General features: G+C 36.3%; 1 protein-coding gene across 47 annotated transcripts in view; it reads right to left on the bottom strand.

The window, feature by feature from the left end:
- The window catches only part of RBFOX1 (RNA binding fox-1 homolog 1), a 2,636,561-nt gene that overhangs the window by 34,723 nt on the left and 2,586,405 nt on the right, over positions 1 to 15,433 (bottom strand). For all 47 annotated transcript variants that reach the window (XM_039490574.1, XM_039490577.1, XM_039490576.1 and 44 more), the window contains one exon: positions 3,863 to 3,927. In XM_039490574.1, the coding sequence (XP_039346508.1) occupies positions 3,863 to 3,927 (65 nt within the window). The remainder of the gene's footprint in view (positions 1 to 3,862; positions 3,928 to 15,433) is intronic.

Below are 15,433 nucleotides of genomic sequence, written 5' to 3'. Positions count from 1 at the left end.
TTAATTCAAGCAAGCCATTCACTGAGCTAATGTGATGGATCTGTCAAATCCGATACAGCATTACAGACATACTAGCAACATCAAGTGAACATGCAATGACAAAATGACGATACGCCCCACTGCCATGCTTTGACTGGTTTTACCTCATGAAAATAAAATTTGATAGCTTTGCCAGTTTTCTTTAAGTCAGACTTAGATTTAAGCCTTTACTAGCATCTATATTTTAAGTACTTTTTAAAATGTAACCTAAAAATCAAGTAAAATCTGTATTTAAAATTAACATATCTGTTTTAATTTATTTTGTATACCTTTAAAATTGTTTTCCTTTAACCAGCCTCTCAGGTTTAAGAGCGTAGAGGTCAAAGTTCAAGAGTGATACAAAACATATATAGACCTAATACTACATGCCCCTCCCCCTTATCAGTTGGAAGGGAAAGGAATTTTTGAGAAACATTTTAAACTAGACTGTTAAAAATGTGAAGGTTTTGATCAAATACTTCAAAAGGCTCAAAGCTTTAAGTTTAATTTAATAAAGTGATAGACTGCATAGAGAAAACATGTAGCTCCGTTTCCTTCCTGAAGTTGTAAAATGATTTCTTACTATATTGCTTCATAAATAAAGCCGACTTTTCTCTTTTCACAGGTTTGATAAGTGAATGGAGAAATAAGGCCTATTTCAGTTTTGATTAAAATTTGACTGTCATTACATATGTATGTTTTCTTCTGTTAAAAACTACTTAATTTTTTTACAAGGTTCATCATCTTTCCTTGCCACCTTAGTCTCTTCCTCCATATTTGTTTTTCATTGCCTATATCCAGCAATCTTTCCAAGTGTGACAAACAAGGATACCATTATGTTTCCTCACAACAGTTCTACAGCACCAATCATTATCCAATGACTTGAGGTATCAACTCTGGATTCCCAAATCTTTCTGTTCACCTCCTGTTTGTCTATTAACAAAATCTGCATCCAGTTCAAACAGTTACTCTTTCCATCTCCTCACTTAAGACAGCGTGTCAAGATAGGGACCTTGTCACTCATCATGTATATGATCTGTGACCCAAACAGTACTATTTTTTTTCCAAGTAGTCTTTTCATGCTAGAGCACTGCATCACAGTATATGCTTGGTGGCATTCAGCGTGTTTCCCTGTGCATTGTATTAACATATACAATAAATATATCTGGCTGAGAATGGGGAATCATATCCACTACAAAAATGAACATTGTGTGACCAAATGTGTAATACTCATATGTAGCACAAGACAGCAAGGTGATGGTTACATTTAGAAGAAAGGATACTAGTAGTTGTCCTGTATTTCAGCATTTGCATTCAGTATTAGAGATTAACTCAAATTTTGCCAAATTATAATTTGCAAAATGCTTAGGGAATGAGGAATCTAAAAAAAACCAAACCCTAATTTTCTGACAAAAAACTCATATCCTTTAACGAAAATTCAGCAAAAAGTTACTGAAATGAACAAATACATTTGTAATTGACTGTAATTTGAGGTATCCCTGTTTGCATATAGTTTCAGATATGCAACAAAGTTTTTGCAGGATTTCTTTTTTAAAACTAGTTTTAGGATTCCCCAATAGAGAAAAATAAGTAAAATTATATCTTTGTAATTAACCCAAAAAGCTTTATTCAATTGGGGGTAAACACATTTAACTGAGAAGCCATATTAAAAAAAAACAAAATAAATTAATCAATTTCAGATACCTGTAATTATGCAGCAGGCTCAGGTTATTTCAATTCTAATTATACACAAAGACTATATTTGAAAATTCCGTATGCTAGAGATATTTTTCATATAAAATAATTAAGGGTTGTAACTATTGCATTACTATAGATACCATCTCAATCTTCTTTTACAGAATTTAATCATACTATATCTTTTCCTTTATTAAGTTTTTTTTTTCAATGTTGTGATTATTTTTATTAGTCAGGTTGACTCACCCTCTCTCTCGCCAATCATTATCAATATAGCAGAATAGGTAAAAAACTTTTATTTTACCTTATGGTATCTGATTTTTTTGTTTCTTTTATAAGTATGTTCGTTAGTTGGTAATTAAAGCATTTAGGCTTCATCTTGATATTGTTCATTTCCCCTAAGTACTATGTAAATCTACAGTCTTTCATTATAGCAACAAGCAAACCCTTTTAACTGACAAAGAGAGATCTGAACAATATCTGGCAAAAAAAAAAAAAAAAAGGACTAGCAATATGAGATTATTTATGACTTTTGCCTTTTTGGTTTTAAAAACTTTTTAAGATCAGGAACTAGTTTTGCATTTGAAGCTCACAAAAAATACCGTAGCTGCAACATGCTAACAACACACCTTTGTGGAAATGAAATGAAAACTACTGAGTAGCACTCCATATGGTAGGTTACCCTGCATAGAAAGAGTACATCACAAACAAAGTGCAAACAGCAATATCTGATTGACATTACTGATCCAGAATTCATATAAAGAAACTTGCTTACCTGTCTCACACAGCATGCCTCAGCCACACATGCAAATTGTTTTTATTCACCAAACTTTTTTTTAAAATATATCTTATTACCAGAATAAGCATTTTTAAAGGCAATTATGCATGCATAGCATTTTAACATTCACACTGTGTTCCATTTTTCTCAGAAAACACAATCCATGAAAAGCACTTCATTCTAAGAAATCCTTTGCTATTTCTTATTCTGTTGTTTTCTTTAAGGAACAGAAACATAAAAACCCAATAATAAAAAGACCATTTTAGCACCTAATACAAGTCTAAAGTTATACTCAATTTGCAAGAAAATTTCTCACTCATTTCAATGAAAGATTTTCTTGTAATTTCTTGTCAGAAATGGGTCCTTAGCTCTTTCTAACACTGTGAAGCAAAATACACACATAACAATCTTTTACAAAGTAGATACCCACTTCTATTGTGTGTTGTAAACTCTTAAACCATTTGAAAAGTATCAATGGGCACTGCAGATTTTCCTATAGCTACAATTTCTGAAGAATGAATTTCCAGTGAAGAAGTACATTCTTCTTTTTCATTACAAAATTAGGCCTAGATCCTTTTTTATGCACATGCTTAACTTTACACAGTGTTGCAAAATCCTGGTCTTACTGAAGTCACTGGAAGTTTTGCCACCTACTTCAGTGGGGCCAAGATTTCATCTTAAGAGCAATCCCATTGACTTTAGTGAAACTACTTACACTGCATAATGTGTGTCTGCAGGATTGGGCTATACTGATTTTAAGACATTATCCACTTTTTCAGCAGTGTATTTACCCAATTTTGATACCATGATTTAAAAGTTGGGTTTGTTTGGTTTTTTGGGGGGTTTTTTTTGGTGTTTTTTGTTGCTGTTGTTGTTCAAAAAAAGGGAAGACAAGTAGATCAATTTGTCTTTATATAAACACTCAAATAAAGGAAATGTTTGAAAGTCAGCTAACTGGGAGAATCATCATTTGTCTTCAATGGCCTGAACTCCCATTGACTTCAACCAGGAGTCAGTGAAAATGGAAAGTACTCAACACCTCAGAGAAGCAGGTTCTAAATTAAGTATTGTAAGACAAATTATGATCTTAAGCAGCAGACCATTATGGAGCTGTACATTTATTTATCTACACTGTAAAAGGGTCACAGACTATTGTTATCTCATAGTAAAGTGGCTGATCTTCAACCAAGGAAAGTGTGTGTATCTTATGCCTGATTCTTAATTAAACACTGCCTCTCTATTTATAGCTCTTCATAACAGTACAGCCTAACTTTATACACCACAGTCGTCTGCAGAGCAACAAAACAGTTACGAGACTTATTTTCCACTTCCTGTATGCTAAGTATTTATTAGCAGTAAATTAGGTCTTACCTGTCACTGTAGGCAGCTGCAGTGGCAGTGGCAGGCTGGGCATACCGGTAGGCAGCATAACCACCCTGAAACACAAACTTACATTCTAATTGCATTGCCACAGCAGTCTAAATTAATATTTTCTGAAATTAACCAGCAACTATTTGGAATGTTCTTTTCATGATATAAATCCAATTAAGGGGTTGGACTATATATGAAATATTTCACGAGGTTGTTAAGCAGAGCTGATCACAAACCCAGTCAGTTCCTGCTTGTTAAGATCTAATTTGACCCAAAGATCAGACTAATCAATGGACTGCATTCATCAAAAGAGTTTTTGAGAATATTTTTCTTTATGTTTACAGGTAGCAATTTCCCTTACCAATGAGGTGTAGTGCGGGTTAATAAAGCAGTGACAAATCAGTTAAAGGAAAAACTACAAAGCTAGCAATAATTTTTTAGATCTAATATGATACCTTGCATGTGTTCGATTAAACCAATGAAATTTTTGCTGCATTAAAACTCTAATTTTATATAGGTTTCTAATTCGTAAATAAAATCATAACTAAGAAGGAATTTCTTTTCTTTCTTTTGAATTAACATTCAGCTGTACGTAACAGTAATTGCAGCTGTTCAATTAAGCAAACAGACAAACAAACACACACATTTGAAAGGAATTGTGTGCAGTGATGCATTGATTATCAAACTGTGAAAATAGCAGAGCTTCCTGTTCAATGGACCACGGTGTTATATCAACCATTTCAAAATGATCTCAGCATGCCAATTAACAAACAGAGCCCAGTCTCCACAGATAACACAAACACTATTTACGTTCCAATTAGAATCCACCATCCCATAATCCTTTGAGACATGGAACTATTGTGTGTCCCCATAGAATTAAAAAAGAGATGGAAAAAAAAACTAGTTGGATCACTCAGCTTTGAATGACATTTCCCCCTGTTGTTAAAGTGAGTATTTAAATGGAGTGCTCCTATTGTTGATGGCTCTGTTCACACTAAATATATGTAGAAATGTGAGGAATAGGCTTCTGTCTGCCAACCCTCATGAAAATAGTAGCATATTTTTAGTGCACTTAATATAGCTTTTTGTATATTGTATTACAAGAAATGTATTAAGTAGACTACTCTTCGTGAAATAACCTGTTTATGAGAAACTCGACAGTGCTTCATTTAGCCCACTGTTCTAGAGCTTCTCCATAGGAAATTCCAGCTTATCCCCCACTTTAGGGCGTTTGCTTGATTTAATCCCTCCAACCGTAACAGAAATTTTGAGAAACATTTTTTTGAAAATCAGTCCCACACACAGCTCGGTTGCTGATGCCACATCTCCTTAAAGTAAGCTCATAAGCTTCCCATCTACACACAGCCAGATAGACACTCTATGCTTGGAGCTGCACCTATACTTGAGGCACCTCTTCATTTCTTATTTCAAACTCTCGTGTCCATCTGTTATGGTGCCTTCTCATAAAATTCAGCCTTGCTGGAGGCACTTATGTCAGGCAACCAATAGGTTTAGACAGATAGCTTGCATAATATTTTAAGTGTCATCTCTTTTGCATGAAGTCTCATCTCTGTGCCAGCTAAGAAGCACTGACATGGAATGTCTCCTTACTTCTGAGCAGGTGATACTTTTATGTCAGTAAAAATGGAGGAAAGGAGGACAGCGTTCCTATTCACTCTTCTTGGCTACCAACAGAAGACTGAGCTGCAGCTAGGCACATAGAATCTTATTAAAAACTACTTGAGGTCTCAAAAAGTATGTGCATCAACAGGCAAATATTGCCTGCAAGTACCTTGTGTATGGGCAATCAAGTGTCAGATAATGGCACCAAGCACAAATTGAGCCACAAAGTAGTGAAGCTGGCAGAGCTCATGACAAAAATTGCAAACTTTCCTCATGCTGTGGGTTACCAGAAGAACGATAGCAAAAGAATGTGTGATGCAAACAAAACAAGAGACTTTCTGTTTTTTGACTCCTTAAAAACATCCCAAATCTCAAGCAGTAGACTTAAAGATAAAAATAGATTTAGAATGTTACTCATTTATCTTCAGAGTCCAGAGCATAAGAATGTCTGCTGGACTGTAAGTCATTATGCACTATGAAATTATTGAATCAGTCAGTCTTGTAGATGGTCCCTATGCTTGTCACCACTGGCACAATCCTGCAAACCCTTACCCAAATGAACAGGTGTCTTGATTTCACTGGGACCGATTATAGTTTTGAAGGATTGAGCACCATGTGTGACTACAGAAGTGTGGTTCTCTCAAACATATCCAGATGCGGCAGGCTGATGTCACTGGCCAGATTTAAATATAGGAGTGGTTTAACATTCTGCTTTGTGCTAGTTAAGGAAGTGCCACCAAAGAACCTAGCTTGACTTCCCTGGGAGTTGTGTTAAACTACTTTTGACTCTACAATCAGGATTAAATTTGAAGAAGCCCTGCAGAAACTGAGTTTAAAATTATACAAATAAACATAATTTTGGTCTGAACAGAGTCCTATGTTATTGAAAGGCTTACTAAATGCTCTTGGGGGATTAAGAACTTTGGCATCTGCATTTTGAGACTTGATATGGAAGGACTTTGAATGGGAAATACCTATCTGAATGTGTCATATTTATTTATTTAATCAATTTAAGTATGCAAACTGTAGAATGATCAAAAACTTGTCTGTCTCTGTTAGGTCACTCTAATAACCTTTATTGGTCGCATGTTTGTGGGTTAATGAGCATAACTAGAATTTTTTCAAAATTTTAAACAATTTTAACTATTTAATTATTATAAGAAGATCAACAGATGATTTACAAGCAGAGGCCCTAATTCAGCAAAACAATTTGGCACATGCTTATATTTAAGAATGGCAATAGTCCCAAAGAAATAAATTCACGCATGCACTTAAACACTTTGCTGAATCAGGACCACAATCTGTCATCCAAATAATTAAAATGCAATTTAAGACATTATGTGATGTTAAAACCACCTAAATGTATCTAAGATATTTGCTATAACATTAAATCTGGTTATGTTTATAGCATTTCAGCGTCGTCTATTTCTCAGACACAGGATACTTTAGAACATTAGATTAAATGCACTCTTCTCATGCTTTAGTCTATATTGTTATAGAATTTACCGTTGAACATTTTATTCCACCACACTGTATTTTGGGTACATAATACCATTAATACAGACAATTATTTATTGTATTTATCCAAACTCATAAGCGTTAGGATAGTCTCAAAGAATATGCTCAGAAAAAATATCTGGCCAAATTAGCATTTTTGTAGCACATGCACAATTATTCTGATTGTTATAGAAATATTTTATTTCCTCCCCTCGTTGAATATGCTATAAAACCCTGGAAATATTGGAATAATACGTGTGGAAATGTTATTTATTTTGAAAAACAATCATTTACAGAGTTTTCACCTTAAAAGAAACAAAGAAATATATCTGCTTATCATTTGTGACACTATTACTGTGTCTATGCTAATGTACTTTGGGGAAATCACCTAGAGTTTCAGTGCAAGTGGTGAAGCTCCAAGAACAGTAGCAACATTGGAAGCCATAGTGTACCCAAGGAAAAGGCATTCATATCACTGTTTGTTTAGGTTATTAAGAGTAATCAGAGAGCCTCTAGGGAATGGGAAAACACATTGATTAACAAAGAAAGCTACACTGTGGAGGTCAGCAAATGTATGACTAAAGTGACAACTGCTGAAAGTCAAGCTGAATTAGGTCTGGCCAAGGAAATTCAAATAAATAAAAAAAAGAGACTAAGGAAGGTGAAGTTGGACCGCTATATAGTGTGGATCGGAAAGAAATTAAAGACCATGTAGGTATGGACCAAAATCTAAATAATTTGCCTCCATTTTCAGTAAGGATCATATAGAACACATGCGTGAAAGCAATACAGCTGATGGAAATGAGTCTGGAAGTGACCACATCTGAAGTAAAAGAAAAAATTAAAGAGCTTAATGCACTCAAATCAGGGGGACTGGACAATTTCCATCCTAGAATACTGAAAGAACTGGCACATGAGCTTAGCAAGGATTTTTAATAACTCTATCTATTTGGGGGTAGTACTGTCCCATTGGAAAATAGCTAATGGCTTACATATATTCAAGAAAGGGGGGGAAAAGAGTGATCTTGGCAATTGCATACTAATGGGGTCAGACTAATAGGTCTGTAAGGCTTTAGAACCAATTGTGAAGGAAAGAATAATTAAATTAATGGAGGTACATGGTAAAGGGGATGTAATGCAACAGGGGAAGATCATGCAGACTAACCTGATTTCCTTCTTTGAGAAAATAACTGATCTTTTTTAGATAAGGGAAGTGCAGTTAGACCTAATATACTTGGACTTCAGTAAAGCATTTGACACAGTACCACATGTGAAAGTATTAGTTAAATTAGGGAAGATGGGGATCAGCACAAGAATTGTAAGGTTGATAAGGAACTGGATAAAGGAGAGAAGGGTTATGCTGAAAGGTGAATTATCGAACAGGAGCAAAGTCATGAGCAGAGCTCCTCACGATCAGTCTTGGGACCAATCTTACTGAATATATTTTATTAATGGCCTTGGCACAAACAGTAGGAATGTGCTAATCAAATTTGCTGATGATACAAATTTGGAAGGCATCGTCAGTACAGAGGAGGTTCAGATTTTAATATAGAAAGACATGGATGACCAGGAAGACTGCAGGGAGAGAAATGAGATGAAATTTAATAGTAGGAAGTTCAAAGTCATGCATTTAGGGTCTAATAATAAGAATTTCTGCTAAAAGCTGAGGGGCTCATCAATTGGAAGCAACAGTGGAGGAGAGACCTGGTTGTGTGGGTCGATTTCAGGAGGACTATGAGTCACTAATGTGATCCTAGGATGTATCAGGCAAGACATTTCCAGTAGACAGAGAGAATTATTAATGCCATTGTTACAAGACACTGGTAAGACCTCATTGGGGATACTGTGTACAATTCTCATCAACCATGTTAAAGAAAGATGAATTAAAACTGAAACAGTGCTGAGAAGAGCAACTAGAATGATCACTGGAAGGAGGGACTATCTTAAAAGAGGAGACTGGGAGAGTTGGGCTTGTTTAGTCTAGCAAAGGAAAACTATAAAATACATTAAGGGAGTAAATACCAGGCATAGTAAAGAGCTATTTAAGCTAAAAGACAACATTGGCACAAGAACAAATGGATATAAACTGACCATGAACAAATTCAGGCTGGAAATTAAAAGGAAATTTCTAACCATCTCACCATTTGTGGGGTGAGATTCTGGAAAAGCTTCACAAAAGGAGTTGCAGGGGCAAACAACTTAATGACTTTTAGAAGAGCACTGGACAAATTCATATTGCAATTGTATGGCAGCGTTGCTTGTGATGATAGGGGGCAGGGCCCAACAACCATTGGGTTTATGTTTTAGGTTCCTTAAAAGCTCAAGCTTCAGGATTTCAGCCAGGCACCTGCAGGGGTCAGCAAGGGATTCCCCACCCCTCCCTCCAATTTATTCTGGGTGTTTGTTTGTTTTTCATGTCCTTCCTCTGAAACAACGGGGATGGCCACAGCTGGAGATGGGACATCAAACCAGGAGGGCCAGGATTCTGAGGTGTCTCTCTCTCTCTCTCTCATGCTTGGCTGTCTGGTTCATGTTCACATATTCAGAATCTAGATTGCCATATATGGAGTCAGGAAGGAATTTTCCTCCAGGTCAGATTACAGTGACTTTAAGGGTTTTTCACCTTCCTCTGCAGCATGTGGGTGTGGGTGACTTGCCAGGATTATCTGACTCTCTCTCAATTAATCATTTCCCTGCCATTGTGGGGTCCTTTGGCATTGGTGCATCTTGGTCCCTCTCAGTCTCTGCCCTTGTAACATAATATTTTAGACTCCTGTGGGCTGTACTACTTTTGTTGGGTTTAGCATGTGGGTGCTGGATGGTGTTGTTGGCCGGTAATATACAGGAGGGCAGACTGGATGAAGTGGTGATCCCTTCTGGCCTTGAATGCTCTGACTATGTTAAAAAATGCTTATGCCCTTTCTACATTAGTGCTCCAACAATTGCTACCACTAGTGGAACTACATCAGTGGTTCTGTAACAGCGTGAGATTTCCCTAAAAACATAAATGTAGACAAAGTCAGCATGTGTGATAATGCAGTCCTGACACTGACAAAACTCTCACTGACACTGGACCTTAAATGGGACATACATCATATTTCAAGAGGGAGGCACAAATTTTAAAATGTCTGCAATTGTGTGGTATAATTAACCCCAAACATAAAATGCAGCTGCGGGTCTATTCCTTTCATTTTGTATATGTAAAATCCCCCATTAATTTGATTGTTAGTATGATTTCACAGCAATCCACATTCAATGTGATGAGTTTTTTCATCAGTCAGTACTTCATACCTGTGGTAACTTATTGCCATACACAGGCTCTTGATACACTACTCTATAAGGAAACAGAAATGTAACGATTTGAATGCAAAAAAAATTAAAATAAATAAAAATGCATAAGTCACACAAATTCCCCAAAGCCATTCATTCACAAGTTTGCTTTCAATATTTTACAAAGCATTATGGCACAGAGTAATCAAGAAAGAGGTGAGGGTAACTGGTCAGTTGCCAAGGAATCTTAGTTATGATTTAAAATGAGCAAGGAACTTGTAAAAAGAAAAAATGGAAAATCAAATACATTTGGGTTACAAAATCCATTATGTACACAAATATATGTAGCCACCTATACACATATTTTATATCTATCTATATATATACTTGTGTCTGTTTATGTATATATTTAGAGAGAGAGAACGAGAGAGCACATATAAACCACAGTTTTATTCTCTCCTGATAATACCTTATGGTCTACTTAATTGTTAACTCAGGACTCAGATAGCACAGTGACGGATGTTTTTATAACTACAGCTTGCCAAACTAGATCTCATGGATGGAAAGATTAATTTTATTCTCAACATTTAGGACTATATCCTACTATGGCACTTTGCATGGAACTCCTATCATTAGAATAGAAGTTTGCACAAATGTTGAGGATATGTGAACAATAATTTGCATTTTGATAGTGACTTTCATCCAAGGATCTCCAAGTTTTTCAATTATTAATTAGTTACATTTCTCGACACTCTCTGGTAACTACTATATATAACCATTTTCAATTAGTAAACTCATTGTGGACATTATGGGCTAAATAATGTCTGCCTCCACTGGGGAGAAGGTGCAAAGAGCCCCATTTCCCCAGTATAGGGCTTGAGCATAATCTTTATCATGCTCAGGGTGCAAAGCTAGAGCAGGAAGAGGTAAAGAGGAGGCAGGTCTCCATATCTTCTCCATCTTGTCTCAAACTATGGAACTGCCCCATGTGACAGCTACATGTTACCCTCTCCAGTATGGTGTAGCATCATCCATACTCCCTGCCTCAGGGGAGTTCCAGCTGTGTGTTGTGCCTGTGTACAGCTCTCTCTAGCATGAGGTATAACTTAATGCTGAGGGTCAAATCTATAAAAAGCCAATGGCAGAAAATGGAACGTAACTCAGAAATCCTGCATAACATAGGACATGAAAGGACATTTCATCTGTAGATCTAAGATATTTTTTAAAAAGAGGGCATCTATAACTTGGTTGAGTGATAGAGCACCGAACTGAGAATGGAGATGCCTGGATTCTATTCCTGGATCTGCCACTATTATTTATTGTGTGTCCTTGGACAAATCATTTAACCAATCTGTAAACTGAAGAAAATAATGCTTACCTACAATTATAAAACACTTTGAAATCTTTGATGGTTGGAAAGATGACTCAGGTCCTACTCTAACAACTAGAACATACTTAATACTGGCAGTGTGACAAATCATTACTGCACATGTAAACTTCAAAATGTTTGGCTCTCATAAGTAAATCCAAAATTATCTAAATGTCTTTAGTGTAGGAAAGTGTTGTACATTGAAATGCTGTTATACATCTGGCTTTGTGGAAGCCAGACAAAATGCCATCTATTATAATCAAGAGAACACTGAATGGATGACTATTACACTTCTACAAATTACTCCTGCTCTTTCTTCAAGAAGCAAGTAGCTGCAGATATGCATCATGCCCCACCACTACCATAACCATGCCCTTGGAGAGATGGCAATATGCACTGGGAATATAACTTTACCATGCACATCCTAGCAAAAAAAAATGCCAGTTTCTCAGTACAGTACCCACAACTCCATATCCACATTCCTAATTCTATACTTGTGTGGATTTTGTTCTGTGCACCACAACTGATGCAAGTACCTAGCAATGGGTATGGTAAATTTTACTGTGGGCAATAACACTGAGTGAAAGCGTGAGCTAAGGCCATCTCCCTTAGGGACTTCTGAGACCAGGAATGAGGGGGGTTAAAACCCTTTTTTTTTGGCCACAAGTCTGCTCCTTTTCACCCTACCTCCACACATCTTAGGGAAGGGTATAGCACTCAGATGTCCTTGAAGCATTCCTTCTGGCAATGGTCCAGTGGGAAGAGTTAAGGATGGGGGGCGGGGTGAGTTGAAAGCATAATTTTAACTGCATATTTCTTTGTTTTCTAATATTTGTATTTTATTTTGCTGAATGTATTTCCTGATGCTTACAGCTGTCAATTTTCACCTGGAAATGTATGAATTCTAGAAGGGCACAGGACACCGTAAGGCAATCTTAACTCTCTTTTAATGAAGTTTTTTTGTTAGTGGATCAATAGTTAATTTTAAAAGGCCTTCCTTTTTTCCTAACTATGCAACCATCTTTTCTTTATTTTCCTTGTTAAAAGCACATTTTAAAAGAAAGTTCAATATCTCAGCTATTTCTGAGGCATTATTACCTTCCCCTTGTCATTTAGTAGTATGCCTGTGGAATTTTCACTTTAGTGTATCTTTCTCACTATTATATTTATAAAAGTCTTCTCATTCTGCTCTACCCTTTTGGTTAGCATTAACTCATTCTGGCAGTTTGTTGCCCTTAATGTTCTATGCAATCTTTATCTGACTGATTATGATGTTTTGGATTTCTCCCTCTTTTCCATTTCCATTACATATCCGCTACCCCAGGGGTCGGCAACCTTTCAGAAGTGGTGTGCCGAGTCTTCATTTATTCACTCTAATTTAAGGTTTCGCGTGCCAGTAATACATTTTAATGTTTTTAGAAGGTCTCTTTCTATAAGTCTATAATATATAACTAAACTATTGTTGTATGGAAAGTGAATAAGGTTTTTAAAATGTTTAAGAAGCTTCATTTAAAGTTAAATTAAAATGCAGAGCCCCCCGGACCGGTGGCCAGGACCCGGGCAGTGTGAGTGCCACTGAAAATCAGCTCACGTACCGAAGGAGGCACGTGTACCATAGGTTACCTACCCCTGCTCTACCCAATGGAGAAATCAATTGTGCATATGTCAGTAGTCTAAGATACCCCACCCCACACTTGCTACTCAACCCTGTACTGCAGGTAACATTCACTTTGATATTCTTTATCTTTCTGTAGTTCCCCCCCCCCCCAGTTTTGCTGTATAAGTATTTGCTATTTTTAGCTTGTCCATTTTTGTGTTTTTTTGAGGGGGTCTTTTCTCTCTCCTCTTTACTATTATTTGTGGTATATATTTAAATTTTGCTTCTTTTCTATTTGTTTCTGTTGCCTACTCTTTCCGTTGTGGTGTCATTTCCCCCTCTGCACCTCCTTTCTTCACACATTTCAGCTCTCCATTTAAAATGCCTAACTGAGCTGGAGCTTCATGGTAATCGATTGGGAGCCAGTCAATAACTCGGTGCTCTCCAGGGAACTAATACATTCTGAATCATATGTTTTCTCTCCACTGATTCTCACACATCTAGCTCGCAATCTCTCTTTCTCTCTCTCTCAATACATTTTAGGAGTAGAAAAGAGCAAGAGCGAAAATAAAAATGATGAGCTGCGTGGTACAAAGTTCTAGATACAATGTACAAAGTAAAAATGAAAAAAATATGTCTACAACATATGAAAACTATATGACTAACTCAGTCCATCTGTCTGAAAGATGAGCATTATTCTATATCAGAAACTGAGAAATGTATTTGGAAGCTAAGACGCTGATCCTGTAAATGACAGGATGTGGACATACCCCTGCATCTGTGTAGAGCCTCACTTAAGTCAATTGCAGGACCAGAGCCTAATGCCAAACAACTTTATTGAGCCTACTCACATGCTTAAAGTTAGGCACTTTCTTAAGTACTTTGCTGATCAGATTCATAGTTTCTATTTAGCATTTTCAAGCCTGTCATGGGTGTTGGTCATATTGTTAAAAAAACACAATCAAACAAACACAAAAGCATTGCTGGTGTCACTGAGGGCCCAAAAGGTGTACATTTTGTTTCATTAGCAGTAGGCTCCAAAACTACCAACTGTAATTTAAATAAGTAACTCCCAAATACACAGTAAAGTTAATTCAGGTTCAGCAGGGCTTCTTGCCTTTCAGACCGGTAAGATGAGCAAAATTGGTGCAGTTTTCTTTTTGGCAAGAAGAAGAATTAAAACAGAAGTCCACACTGCTGGTAAAACTCACCCCTGTGCAAAATGTCCTGTGTATCAGTAAAATCCCTCTTACACTTTCAACTCTAGATTTAAGTGAAATTAAAGCAGTACACGGAAGTTTGTGTAGGCCTTCAGTAAAGGGGTGAGCTGAATCCACTGTGAATAGTGGAGGGCTGATAACTTTGAAAGTCTGCAGGAATCCCAACTCAAATTGAACACTTAATATATATTGTTTAATTTGCAGGTATTTTTTCAAATGATTGTAACCAGCCAATCCTGTCCCAGCAGGAAAAAAAAGCCCTAACTTCTTCCCATAAACTCAGATTCCTTTCCTTTTTATAGAAATCTATTGTCAGAAAATTTAAACTGTTTCATCCTAAATGTCTCTAAAGGATCATTGGTAATAAATATAACTAATGTTTTCTAATACGATCTAATGAATTTTTAATGTTCATACCAATTTAATGTAATCAATCTCTTTGTATCCCAATGCTGATTGAAGCACAATTAGGGTAAGAAAGCCATACAAAGATAGTTAATTACCTCTATTTTTAGGATTTGATTGTTCTATCAAAATAATAAGGGAAGCTAAAGATAAGTGGCATGTCTATGAGATTTTCTTACATCAATATAGTTTAAAAAAATTGTGAGCCTGGGTTCTAATGATTGTTTATCTTTTTCCAAAAGAATGAAAATTAGGGCACACATTTTAAAATCTGTTTAGTTTAGACATATTTAGAGATAAACAGCTTCTTCACAGACTTCCTACCTAAAATCATCAGTATGAGAAGACACATAATAAATTATATATCAAATGATTATTAAAAAGTATATATACAATTAAATAAGCCAATAGATGGAGCAAACAGATTTTAAAATTGATAACTAAGGACCAAGCCTGCACTTGCTATCACGGGCAGCCACGAGTAGTCCCCCTGACACCAGTGGTACTACTCACAGTAGGAAACACTATTGCCACCAGTTCAGGAAAGCATCTAAGAACATATTTAAGTGCAGCCATATTCAGGGAACTAA

The sequence above is a fragment of the Mauremys reevesii genome, linkage group 10 (genome assembly GCF_016161935.1).
Source record: "Mauremys reevesii isolate NIE-2019 linkage group 10, ASM1616193v1, whole genome shotgun sequence".
NCBI lineage: Eukaryota > Metazoa > Chordata > Testudines > Geoemydidae > Mauremys > Mauremys reevesii.
This window is presented reverse-complemented; position numbering and strand designations above follow the sequence as displayed.